The 13,535-nt window shown below is 38.4% G+C and overlaps 1 protein-coding gene across 3 annotated transcripts; it reads right to left on the bottom strand.

Annotated features, from left to right (window-relative positions):
- Window positions 1–8,288, bottom strand: NYX (nyctalopin). Of its 3 annotated transcripts, none has more exons than XM_089511871.1 (3): window positions 8,112–8,288; window positions 7,576–7,651; window positions 1–4,063 (listed from the first exon to the last, which is right to left on the bottom strand). In XM_089511871.1, exons 2-3 carry the CDS (start codon window positions 7,595–7,597, stop codon window positions 2,667–2,669), a joined length of 1,419 nt encoding a protein of 472 aa, XP_089367997.1. In that variant the 5' UTR covers window positions 7,598–7,651; window positions 8,112–8,288; the 3' UTR covers window positions 1–2,666. The 3 variants fall into 3 exon arrangements, with proteins under 3 accessions (XP_089367997.1, XP_089367998.1, XP_089367996.1); XM_089511872.1 differs by having other exon boundaries at window positions 1–4,002; XM_089511870.1 differs by having other exon boundaries at window positions 8,125–8,288.
- Window positions 8,289–13,535: the final 5,247 nt, after the last annotated feature.

Genomic DNA, 13,535 nt, shown 5'->3' with positions numbered 1-13,535 from the left:
TAACTAGTTAGTGATAAATCTGCTTCAGAAAAATTGATGGAAACTCTTAAATATAAAATTATCAAACACAAAGAAGGACAAGTCTTACTAAAAGAGAATCAGCATGGCTTTTGCAAACTTAACATCTGTTTTGTTTACCTTCTGCAGTCTTTCAGAATACCAACAAACAAGCTGATAAGGATTATAGACAATGTTTATTTAGACTTTTAAAAAGACTGACAAAGTCCTCTTTACCAAAGACTCTTGAGCAGACTTGCAGTCATGGGGGAAGATGAGAGATCCTCTTAGGAACTGGTGATTGGCTAAAGAACCACAAGCGGAAAAGAGGAATAAACACACAATCCTAGCAATGGAGAGATGTAAGTGATGATGTAATCCAAGGTCCAGGATCTATGTTGAGATTGGTGCTTTCAGTTTGTTCATAACTTATCTGGATTCAGATTTGAAGTGTTATGGGCAAATTTGCAGCTGCTCCAGTTTATTCAAAGTAGTTAAAGCAAAAAGAGATAGGGAAGATCTCCAAATGGAGTTGTTGTTACTGTTATTATTGCTTAATTATATAGTGTCATCCATGCACATGGCATTACAAACAGAAAAAAGGTGCTTTAGCATAAGCATGTATAAAGTAGTAGAAACAGGAGCAAAAGATCCTAGCTTTACAAATATGCTGGGCATGTGGTGACTAACCAGGCAAGTTTCCTGCTGAATAGCTCAATGAAAACATCAACCTAGTGCATCATTGCTATAAAAAAGCCAATTCCAGTTTAGGAATCATAAGTAAAGGAATTCTTTTTTTAAAAAAAAATCTCACAATACTTGTTGTTGTATGCTTTCAAGTCATTTCTGACTTATGGCAACCCTAAGGCAAACCTATCACAGGCTTTTCTTGGCAGGTTTCTTCAGAAGTGGTTTCCCATCATCATCCTCTGAATTTGAGAGAGTGTAACTTTCCCAGGGTCACCCAGTGGGTTTTGTGGCCAAGTAGGGATTTGAACCCTGTTCTTCAGTCTTAGTCTAATGCTCAAACCACTACACCATGCTGGCTCTCTTCCCAATACTACAGCACCATAAAAATATCTGTTGTGACCACATTTGAAATATTGTGCACATTTCCAGTCTAGACTATTTTAGGTCTGGAAAAACTGCAAAGAACACAATTCAAATATTAAGGGAGCTGTGAGGAAATGTTAAAATTGGTTGGATTGCTAATTTAGAGAGAAAGGTAAAAACTTGAGGTGGAGGGGGTGAACCACATACATGATGAAGTGAAGCAGATGGGGGGATCTCCCTTTGATAACACTAGGCTCATCCACTGAAGCTGAATGTTGAGAGATTCAAGACAGACAATTGGAAGTACTTTTTCACACAGCTCACCCCAATCAATAGAATTGAGTAGCATGAGATGTATATGACAGTCTAGATGGTTTTAAAACAGAATAAGATAATTTAATAGCTAATAAGACTATCAGTCGCTATACAATACCTCTAGTATCAGAGACAATATACTTCTGAATACTACTTGCTGGGAAAGATTGATATGCTCGTATCTGCTTGGTTGGCTTCCCATAGGCATTTTGACGGCCACTGTGGAATCCAAATGCTAAAGTAGATGCATTTTTGGCCTGACTTAGCAGGACTCCTCTTTTGCTTTTGCATTCATGTGCCACACATGCATTTTTGGTACACCACGCTATAGTGAAATACCTTCACTATTTCACTGCTCATAGTCTGTCATAGGTCTGGTGGACCTTCTCCAGTTCCAAAAGAAAAGACAAACGAGACACCATTGATTTTCTAAGGCTTTTAGAATATCTGATCCCCCTCTGAGGAGAACTGAACAGTGAGACTGAACATGCTAGCCCTTTATCTCACAAGTGTGGCAATTATAGTATGCAGCAAGATGCTCTGCCAACTAAAATGAGGAAATATGCATGGCAAGAGAAATGAAATGATCTGTTTGAAAGTTGCAGGATATACTTGCATACATATTTGGGGAAGTATGTTTATAAGAACTTTGAGAGGAAAAGAAATCATGATTAACAGCAGTGGGATTATTACACTTTTCATCTTGCTTAATTTGCAGTTACCAGATGCTGGAAAATGACCATATACAATAATTCTCTCCCCATTTCTGCTTAGTTTCTCTTTGCATTTTAATTGTTAGAGATTCCCTTTTTGAGTAATTATGATAGGATTCTGTATGTAAAACAAACAAAATGTAACATAAATCCCATACAGACTTTGAAATAATTTAAGTTAACTGAGTCCATTCTCTGAAATTCTCCTACTAGGTCACCATTTTTCTTGTTCATTATCCTCCCTATTAACCCATGTCTTGATTACTAAATATAATTAGAACATCAGTGTTGTCACTGATAATCTCTTCATGCCAGTATGAATTTGAATTACATTTATTGTAGGTGGTTAGGCCTTTAGAATCACTATTTTGGAAGAGCAATGGCAGAATGAGGCTATATGTAAGAGATGTTAAAATGAATGTTGTCTCCATGAATCTGAAGTTTCTTTTGAAATGTGGACTCAGACCAGATTGTTATGTATAAATATGCACTAAACCTTAGCATACAGATCCATGTCGGAAGTGTATCCTTAATAGATTTTATCCTGTACAAAACCTAAATTTTATTCATCAGTAGAACTGATGAGAGCTATTTACTTTCTATTGCTTGAACTATAATGAATAGCCAAAAGTTTAAAAAAAACATTAGTTTGATATTATATTTCCTTAGGCCAAAGGATGCCTTATTAGTCAATCCGTCAAACAAAGTAGTGTTGATAAAACTTTCTGTGGTGTTTACCACCTCTTCAGAAAGGCCCTTCTGGAGTAGAAATTTGGAGATAAGGCTGTTGAACCTGTTCTCTGTGGTAGATTGTGGCTCTCCAGATGGAAAAGGACTGTTGGTTGTGACATTTAACTCCTCTGGATCAAGACAGAAGCCTTCAGCTGTTCTCTCAAAAACAACATCAGTTAAGTCAAGACCAGCTACCGAGGATGGGGCAGCACAAGGAATATCCCTCACAAGCCTATAATTTTCCATCCATTCTTTCAGCCATTCAATCCGGCAGTCACAATCCCAGGGGTTCCGGAAAAGGTAGAGTCTTCCTATAAAGTAGACAGGTTGGAAGACTGAGAAAGGCAAGGTGGTTAAGTTGTTGCTGTTCAAGTGCAAAGACACCAAGCTCGTGAGGTTTTCAAAAGCACCTTCTTCGATATAGCTTATCTTATTTCTGTCCAAATACAAAACCTCCAGTTCAAATTGGTCCCGGAACCAAGTATTAGAGACATTCCTCAGAAAGTTACCACCAATATTAAGCATTTTGAGACGCCGCAGACCGTCGAAGGAGTTCTCAGGGAGGTCACTGATAAAGTTGTCATTTAAATAAAGGTATTCCATTTTCTGACAATCTTGAAAAGCTCTGTCATGAATTACATTGATTCTGTTGTCTTGCAGATTGAGATATTTCAATCGCATCAGACCCAGGAGAGAATTATATGCCACGGCTTCTATCTTGTTTTTCTCCAGATAAACATGAGTCAAATTCTCCATCCCTCTTATAGCACCTGGGATCCTTCGGAAGTTGTTCTGGAAGCAAAAGAGTTCCCGAAGGGCTGGAAGCTCTATAAAAATCCTGTCTGGAATGTTGAACAGGTTGCAGTCTGCTAAGTCTAGTCTCATTAGTCTTTTGAGAGAAGTAAAAGTCCTTGTATGCAGATACCGAATATATTCATTATGAGCCATTTTTAGCTCAGTCAAGCTAGCTAGCCCTTTGAAAGCTCCAGGAGTGATAAAAGATATGTTGTTATGGCTTATTGAGAGAGATTTGAGGGCTGGGAGGGTACCAAATGCCCTCTCAGCAAGGAACTTGATGCTATTTTTATCCAGGTTAATAGAATAGGCCTCACAGGGAAACTCACTGGGGATCTGTGTGAGACCAGCACGGTCACAAAGGATGGAGCAACTCCTCTCTTGAGTGCAGACACAACTGGCAGGACAGGAGCGGACACAGGCCCACACAGAAGAGGCAGCAGGGATGCAAAGTAAGACTGGCAAGTGAGGGCAGCAACATTTATCCACAAGGAAAGGGGGAGGGAGAGAGAGAGAACACAGAAATTAGTGAACATTAGCAATATCAAAACACAAGATTCTGAATGATCTATGCAAAAATCCTATGATAAGTTCAACTTGGAGTTGCCATAAGTAGAAAACAACTTGAAGGTACACAGCAGCAGCAACGAATCTAGTAACTAGCAACCCAATGTAGGTTTTTCAGTTTCATTTACTGTCACTAAAGGGATCCTGTTAACTCTAATGAACGAAACTACTTCAATTAAAACACACACACCACAAATGTTTTGGCATGATACTTTCTACGTCAAGTCCAGTATTTTTGGAATGCTTCTGCGAGAAAGAATTTGTATTTTTTTTTAAAAAAACAAAATCAGGGACATTTTCTATCCACTGGCAGCAATTTTTCCCTTTGGCTGTGAGCCATTTGTACAGGATGTAGCTGGAATTAAGCCGAAGATTGTGGAGAGCTGGAAAAAAGAACAAGGAAGCTTATCATAAGCACTCTGAGCTAAATCCAATTGTTAGTCCCAAATGGAGTAGGCCCATTGAATGAATGGCACTCAACACTTATGTAAGTCCCATTGATTCAGTAGGTCTGCTCTAGTTGAGACTAAGAATTAGATTTAGCCCCCTGCAAACATGCTAACCAGATAATGATAAGTTGGGATGGTCAACTGTGGATGGTTAAGGGACTGCATTGGCCCCGATGGAGACCCAGGGGAATATATAAGGCCCTGGGTTTTTTTCCCCATATTTCTTTTCTTTTCTCTATTCTCCTGGAGGCAAGGAAGATACAGTAGACTAATCTGAGCAGACAAATTATAGGAGTGTATGTCCCTACAGACTGTTCTCAAAGCTCTCATACATCATTGCATCCTTACATGCTGCATTCACATTTGCCAGAGAAGGAATGCCTTCAGTCTTTTATGAAGTCATTTTTTACCACAGTTGTTGTGGTCCATTCATGTATTTTATATTTACAAAGTGAATCTGGTGAAATGGATCTTGGTAATGCACTCTTAAGAGCATAGGAGATGGCATGCTAAAGCAGACCAATCCACCTTGTCTCTCATAGGTTTTGCTCTTGCTGCAAGAATTTCCAGAAACATGAACAGAGGTGCCAGAATGAAAAAAGGGGAGGGCAGCTGTACCTTTAATGGTTGTGTAGAAAGGGAATTTCAGCAGATGTTGCTTGTCATATAATTAAGTAATAAGCAACATTGCTGAAAACACCACTTCTCCACAACCATTAAAGATGCCGGAGCCCTTTCCAGTTTTCAGGAAGGCTGAATGGTTGGTGGCAATCCAACGTCTTCCAACTACAATGCACCTGCATCATACGCGGGCGCATTATACGCTACTTTCAGCATATACTGAAAGCAGTGATGCTTCTTCTGGTACCATGCACTAGAAGAAAGAATGGGGGCGTGCCTGTGGCGCACGCGTGCCACTGCAAGCACAAGCCCTATTACTTGCAATGGGGCTCAAGCATACATGTTTTTTGTTTTATGCGGGGGGGGGGGGTGGCGGAATGGATCCCTGCATAAAACAAGAGTGCACTGGATAACTTAGGCAACCAGCATTCTCAGTGGTCCATGTTCTGCCAACATTAGATCCTGACATAATAGTTGGCATATTTAGACCATTTTATCATCTAGGTTAGTGGAGATACTGTTGTGTCTGAATGAGTTATCCTTCTGTCATTAACTATGAACCACTGGCAGCCTGGGATTCTAGATGCTATATTTGAAGTTACTTGTAATCAACGCACATCCTCATAGTACAGGGGGAATGGAGGGGGGGTCCTAAATAAAGTATGGAGAAGTGTAGTTAAAAGGTGTTCATCTATGTTTTTAGAGCACAAGGCTAGTACAGTAGAGTCTCGATTATCTGACTTAAGTGGGCGGGCTGATAGTTGGATAGCCAAAAATGTTGGATAATCCGGAGGGTCCAAGAAAAGCCTTGAAATCACTATGAATTGCAAATGTATTGAAGTTTTATTGCAGTAACAGTAAAAGTCACATTGCAGTAACGTTATAGGAATAACATTGTAATGTATAAACAATCCTCTAAAAAATGTAAAGAAATCACTGATCAACATTGTGATGTACAATATGTACTGTATAAACAGTTCAGTCCTCTGAAAATGTAAAGAAATCATTGAGCAGCGACGTTGGATAATCCAGAATGTTGGATAATCGAAGGTTGGATAATCGAGACTCTACTGTAATTATATTTCCCGAAAGTCTCTTTATTTCTACACAGGAATGCCAGTGGGAGCTGAGAAAGCAAAAAGCGTTGGCAAAATAGGAGTCTGCTACTGCTTTTGACTTTTCTAGGAAGATGCCAGACTTGTTTATTCTCAGTAGGCAACATGAGCTCAGGTTGTTTCTCTCACTAGACTACTTCAGCTGAGATTTTAGAGTTGCCCACCTATGCTCTGAATTGCCTGGAAAATTAAATGAAAGCCTAGCAAACCCAGGAACAATGAGCTATAAAAACCATGAGGGAGGAAGGGAGAGGGTTTGGAATGATTTTAAAAGTTCTCTCTTATAAAATTTAACTTATAAAAGCCAGATTTTGCAAATTTGGCTGTCAGTGCTATATAGATCAAGGGTGGTCAAAGTGTGATTCTACACATGCCCACAAGCCCCCCCCCCCAGCTATTTTTCTAGCCCTTGCCTATAAGCTCCATTTTGTATACAGGCTGACTTTAATGAACACCAGATGAACAATAATCCACATTCAAAATCACCTGTTTGTACAGTTACAACAACATACATTGTCTGTTAAATATAAAACCAGGGGTAGGTACAGTGTGACTTCCAGATTGGATTTCTTTGTTGTTGGGTTTCTTTGTTATCCCAATTTATGTCATTATATTGCAGGATCTGCAATATAGTTTTCTTTATTTTCTTGATAGGCTACTGCTATCCAAAGCTCCAGTTTCAACATGACAAAAATTAACAGTTCTCCAAGCCTTGAATAGTGATAAATGTTGTTGTAGCCAATAAAATAAGTTTAAACTGTAGCCATCTCAGAAATTCTGAAAGGCAGAATGTAGAAGTTATAACTAGCAAGCCAACAGCTTAATACAACTGCTGACCAACAGGCAAGAAACAAACAAGCGGTAGGGAGCACAAGGAGCAAAATACATTTTTATATATGTATTTTCTAATTAATGTAACAGACAAAAAAGGGGCAAATCATCCAACATTACAACAGCAGTGAACATATTAGAAAATTTTAGATACTGTAGTTATATTATTACTGGCAAATGATAACATTCTGGACAGTCATAACGCAAAATTTGAATTCTATATCTGATGAATTACCTGCAACTGGATATTTAGCAGATATATGGCAAACTTTGTCAAAATCGAAAAAACTATAAAATGTGCAAGAAGGGTTTTCCAATAAACAAGAACTACATATTTCTAATTTTAGAAAATGCTATGGAATGTTACAGAATAAAAGGTTTACTTACCATATAATATGATGACAAACATTACCCTGATTATTTGCTAGTGGCATCTCAGGTCTGGCAAATTCTCTTCTCAAGTCTACGATCAGAGAGAGGCATGGAAGAATACCATTCAGAGGTAAATGGTAGCTATCACTGTGCTGTTTGTGATTTCAAATATTGTCTGCTTCCCAGCTTTAAACTGTAACTGATCTCTTGAATCTATTTTCACTAACTTTTCCAGCAAATATCTTCTTTTTGACATTAAAACAACCCAATGTTTTACATGTTTATTCAGAGGTAAAGTGGTTCCCACTGAGCTTAATGGAACTTGTTTCCAAACAGTTGTGCTCCAGATTTCAGTCTTTAGGTGTCTTTTCAGGAAATTCCTGCCCAAACAGCATTACAACACAGTAATATTCAGTGCAATGGAAGTAATGAAAATGCTTAGCACATGAAGGATTCTCTAACCACCCCAAACAGTTCTTTCCCCCACCAGCTTGTAATTGGGTTGCTAAAGAAGAGCAGAATCAAAGTGAAATAGAAAAAGAAGGGGTTACCTGCCTTGCTTACCTCTCAAGATGACAGCTGTACTGCTGTCCTTTGTTCTTTGGAAGCTTGTGGTTCTTTGTATTGCAGCTTCTCTGAAGGGCTCACATTTTTTCCCTGCTCTCAAAAGCTATCATTTAATGGCAAGGAAATCCTCTGTATCAGAAGAGGATTAGCAGAGATGGAAGAATTTGTCTGTTCCATAAAGCCCCTGGATTGCTGACAAATCCATCAGAAAATATCAGCCAAAAGCTGGCCTTCAGCCACCCCTCCGCATTACTAGGAATCATAAAAAACAAAGTCCAGTGCCTCTTACATAATGGGGGGAGGAGAAAGCTTAGTGTAATTATGTTTTGGGACCAAAGCTTGTAATTTTAGCAGGCCCAGTGAGGGAGAAAATCAAAATAGGAGACAGGTTCCACAAGCTGATAAAGGATGACTTCTTTATTGTCTTATTACTTTAAAAAGACCAATGCGTTTCGGACTCTATCAAAACTGGCCTTCTTCAGGGCCTACGCTTCAAACAGACATTTCTGGAGTTCTATAAGACACTCTCCAAAGAATTGGACCATTAGGCAAAAACAGCTCTTTTTCTCCAGAAATTTCTGTTTGAAGTGCAGCCCCTGAAGGAGGCCAATTTTGATAGAGGCTGGAACACACTGAACTTTTTAAAGAAATAAGAAAGTTAAGAAGGGACCCTCTAGCACATGAAACTTGTCTCCCATTTTGCTTTCATTGGAATACATGCATATCAGTTATCTCCAGTGAGGGAGGAACCCACATACCTGCCTTCTCATCAGGAAAACTACACAAAATTGAGCCATCTGCCATCAACTGAACTTCAAAACATCCTCGTTTTTCTTAATGGGCTTTACATTTTTTAGATCAATTTGTATTAATTGCTAACAAAATATAATTTATAATCAAAATAATATACAATGAAAGATGAAGAAGAAAGAAAGAAAAGAGCAGAAGGAAAAGAAAAGGAAAAGAAAGAGAAAAGACATACAACTAATACACAGTAAGGGCTCAGACCCCTCAATCCTGATTGTAATGAAAAGGGGGAAAGGATTGGAAAAAATATTCTACCATTACAGAGTCAACTAAATAACTCTAGTAAAATTACTACTAACTTTTTGCCTTCTTAGAAGCCCACCACTTTTGTAAAAAGGAGCCCTCCTTATCTTAACATTCCCAACATTGAATTTAGACACTCTGGGCCATTCGGGCTTATTTGGGAATAGATAACATCTATACATCATTTTATGCAGGTTTTCTTTTAAGTTACTGCACAAAGTAAATTTCATATCTTTGGATAACATTTTCTCCATACATCTGTATGGAATTACATACAAAATGTTGGGTCCTCCAATGTACTCTTTTACAGGCTGATCTTCTGTCTCTACTTTCAGAAACCATTTGTCTGCTTTTTAAATTACATCATGACCATCTTTTGTTGTTATCGTGAGCCTTCAGGTTGTTTCCAATTTATGGACAGCCTAAGATGAACCTATAATGGGGTTTTCTGGGGTTGAGAGTGTGTGACCCATTCCAAGGTCACACAGTGGGTTTCTATGGCCATGTTGGGAATCAATCCTTGGTCTCCAGAGTCTTAGTCCAACGCTCAAACCACTACACAACACTGGCTCTCTTGTCTACACAACTCTAAATAAAACTCATTTTCTTTAACCTTTATGGCTGCACTTCACTTGTCTTGATTAAATCTGTTTTTAAGTTGCACAGAAGCAAACCAATTAAGCTCTTTGTTTGCCTTAAGAATCTTCTCTCTTAATTTAAATTTCCACCTATCTTGTTCAAAATGCAAAGGATCATCATAGAGCAACCATCTCCCATTTTTAACCCATTTTCATTTTTAAAAAAAGATTTCCTGGGGTGAGGTACCTTATAATATCTTAGGAAAAACTCTCTGTTTATACTTACACCAAATTCAAATTAGCTTTACTTTTATGTATGGTACCATTCTAAAGACCCTAAAGGCACCAGATCCTGACTGACCTTGGAAGCTAAGCAGGATCAGCCCTGGTTAATACTTCAGTGGGAAACTACCAATGAATGCCAGATTCTGAAGGCTATATTTCAGAAGAAGGAACTGACAAAACTACCTCTGAGTATTCATTGCTAAGAAAACCCAGTGAAATTAAGTCAACAAGTAACTTGGAAGGCACACATACAAACACACCAATCTTTAAATTACTGTTAATGTGTTCCTTTGCCTACCTTTTGTATTTATGTATTTATTTATTCCCAATATAGAGACTCAAGGTGGCTAACAACAAATTTAAGGCAGTACAATTTAAACACAATACAAAAGCATTTAAAAGTATAAATATAAAATTTAAAAAGCAGTTAATTTAAAAAGTTAATACAATTACACATTACAAATATTAAAATGTACTAAGACCATATACAAATCTGACATCTGACTTGCACAGCGTTTGAAAGCCCAACCTTCTTCAGTTGAAAGAGCCTGATGACACAAAAATGTTTTTACCTGCCACCAAAAGGAAAGAAGGGCTGGGGGAATTCTGGACTCTCTAGGGAGGGATTTCCAAAGTCTAGGAGCAGCCTTCAAGAAGGCCTTCGCCTTTTTTCCCACCAAATGAGCCTGAGAGTGTGGTGGGACAACGAGAAGGACTTCTCAGTACGATCTTAAAGCTGTTCCATCTGAAAAATGATGATCAAAGCAAGTGCTGTGCTGCTGTAAATATGACAAAACTGAGGCTGTTGTACTTTGGCCACATCATCAGAAGGCACGGATCACTAGAAAAGACAATAATGTTTAAAAAGGTAGAAGGCAGAAGAAAGAGAGAAAAGCCACATGTCAGATGGATAGACTCAGTCAGGGAGGCCTCGGGCCTGAATCTGCAGAACCTAAGCAGTTCAGTGGAGGATGGGGTCTTGGAGATGTTCATTCATAGGGTCGCCATCAGTCATGGTCGACTTGAGGGCAGTTAACAATTCAATGTTTTTCTTGCTGTTCCACCTGAGAAATGATGATCAAAGCAGTTCATGGTTAGATGTGAATAATGATTGGAAGTGGGTTAGAGTGTGGAAGATCAGAAGAGGAAAGAAGGGAGGTCATGGAGACAACATTGCCAGCACAGCAATTGCATTGTTAACAGTTTTGGTTACACAGCTGCTTTAGCACACACTGTTTGTACAACCTGCAGACAACAGTACAGTACACAGTACAATGTTAACCCAATGTCATCACATTATGCACCTGATTTAAATCATGCAATCATATTTATGCTTCAGATACACAGAACCTATTATTTTTCCCAGTGGATGTACCAGGAATACATTTGGAATAACAGTTAGGACTCCACTTTGGCTTTTTGGTATGTATGTCACAATGTATGTGTGTCCATTGGTGGCCACACATTTTGGGTAAAAGCTTCCCTCCCATGAGTTCAAGCTTCATGAAAACTAGTGGGTAGTATATGAAAATTTGACATTGATTTTAATGCAAAAGCAACACTGAATTCATCAGCTTAAAAGCCAACTCTTATCACTACAGTTTCCATCATTTCTTAAATGTCATGAGATCCGATCTTTATCAACCAAAGCAAACCATGTTCTCAAAGAGTTAAGGCAAGAAGCTGGCAAGCAAAGGTGCATTATTAGGAACATTTACTGAAATACATTCCCATGGGGAAAAACAATACAAATGATAGGAAGGATCCATTTTAAATTATTTGTTCCTTCCCAGTGAACTTTTACTAAATTGTAATCAGTGGTTCTTCTAGTAATTTATCATAGACAGAAGATATCATCTGCCCACCACCAGCACTATTTGTTTCTTTTCAAAGGTGGGAATAATGTGACGCTCCAAAAACAAGTCCCAACATTTTCTTACATGGGCTATACTATCTAGGTTTGCTGGGAATTGCACACTCCAACAACATTTGGAGAGCCACATGATTCCTACCTTTATTTTAATACTGTTTTATAATTTTATATTTGATTACATGTATTAGTTGCTTTTAGAGTAATGTACTTGCATAATTTATTATAATTATTTTATAGTTTTATATTTTATTATTCCTTAGATTGTACGCCTCGGGCAGGATTTAATGTTTTGCACTGATAGTATCTGTAAAGCGCCATGTAAACTTATGGCGCTATACAAATTGATGATGATGACCCAATTCTCTTAGGATAATGGAGTTTGTTACAGGTAAACTACCAGGCTTAGAGCAGCATTGCTGATAACATGAAACATTATATTCATATTCAGCTGAATATTGAGAGAACCTTTGCTCAGAACTCCCTCCTCAGTGCTGGTAGATCAGAGAAGGAAGGGACAAGGCTGGATACATAGACACATAGAATAGGAAGTTATTTTCTTCATCTGGATAATAGGTGGATATTTATTGGGGGGTTAGAATTCAGAGAGACAGTTGTGTTAATCTGGAATATTAGTATGCAAAAGGATCTTGTGACATCTTTGAGACTAACTGAGTGAAAGAAGTTGCAGCATAAGCATTCATAGGGTCTACTTCCTCATTTGATGCCCAGGAAGGACCTTTTCAATCAGACTGTATGAATAACCATAGAAATGAAAAACTTTTGGGTATGGTGATGAAGTGATAAGTTCAGTTTTAAGAATGGTTGTTGAGGTAGGAATGCAGGAAGAAAGATATTGCCTAAGGCCAGGGTGGGTGGATGGCCATATGAATGGTGGAGGGAGTTTTGGAACATGATGTGTGCAGGATAGGAATCAGAAAGGAGATATGATAAACTGGCCAAGAGCATCCTCATGAGGGGTGGGGTGTTAACTAGTTTATGTGTAGTGTGTCAGGAAGCCATTGTCTTTGTTCAAACTACTGCTGATGAACTGGAGTTTGTGAATATGTTCCAGTTCAGTTTTTCTCTTTCCAATCTTTTTAATTTTGTTGCTGTTCAAGGGCCGCTTTGCTGAGGTCAGAGATGGAATGCCCCAAAAGCTTGAAGTGTTCTGCGTATGTGCAACTTCTTTTACTCATTTAGTCTCAAAGTGCTACGAGATCCCTTGTTTTATATGAGTATACTGCTCCTAAACTGAACTAGCTTTTGGTTTAAATGAAGTAAATATAATGGGCTCCTTTATTCACAGCCTTCACACCACCACCCCATATGAACTGATTTATTATTCTCTTCTCTTTTTTTGTCTACAGTGAACAATGCTCAGCCATGGAAACCCACTGGATGACCTTGGGCAAGTCACACTCTCTCAGCCTCAGAGGAAGGCAAAGGCAAAAAAATAACAACCTCTGAACAAATCTCACCAAGAAAACCCCATGATAAAGGGGTCCATTATCTTTACTAATAATAATAATAATAAATTCATATGGGATGGTAGTGTGGAGGCCATGAATAAGGGGGCCCGTTATCTTTAATTCATTTAAACGAGTTTGGATTAGGAGGAGTAT

This window comes from Sceloporus occidentalis, unplaced genomic scaffold (assembly GCF_023333645.1).
Source record: "Sceloporus occidentalis isolate IW3139 unplaced genomic scaffold, rSceOcc1.0.p SCAF_2, whole genome shotgun sequence".
NCBI lineage: Eukaryota > Metazoa > Chordata > Lepidosauria > Squamata > Phrynosomatidae > Sceloporus > Sceloporus occidentalis.
Note: the sequence above shows the minus strand (reverse complement) of the source record. Positions and strands in the feature narration are given on the sequence as shown.

Bases quoted from the DNA above. Each gene is read 5' to 3' on its own strand.
- NYX (XM_089511871.1), bottom strand. From the start codon at position 7,597: ATGTTTGTCATCATATTATATG. The intron at 4,064-7,575 runs GTAAGTAAACCT...CTCACTTGCCAG, and splicing joins GTTTGTCATCATATTATATG to TCTTACTTTGCATCCCTGCT.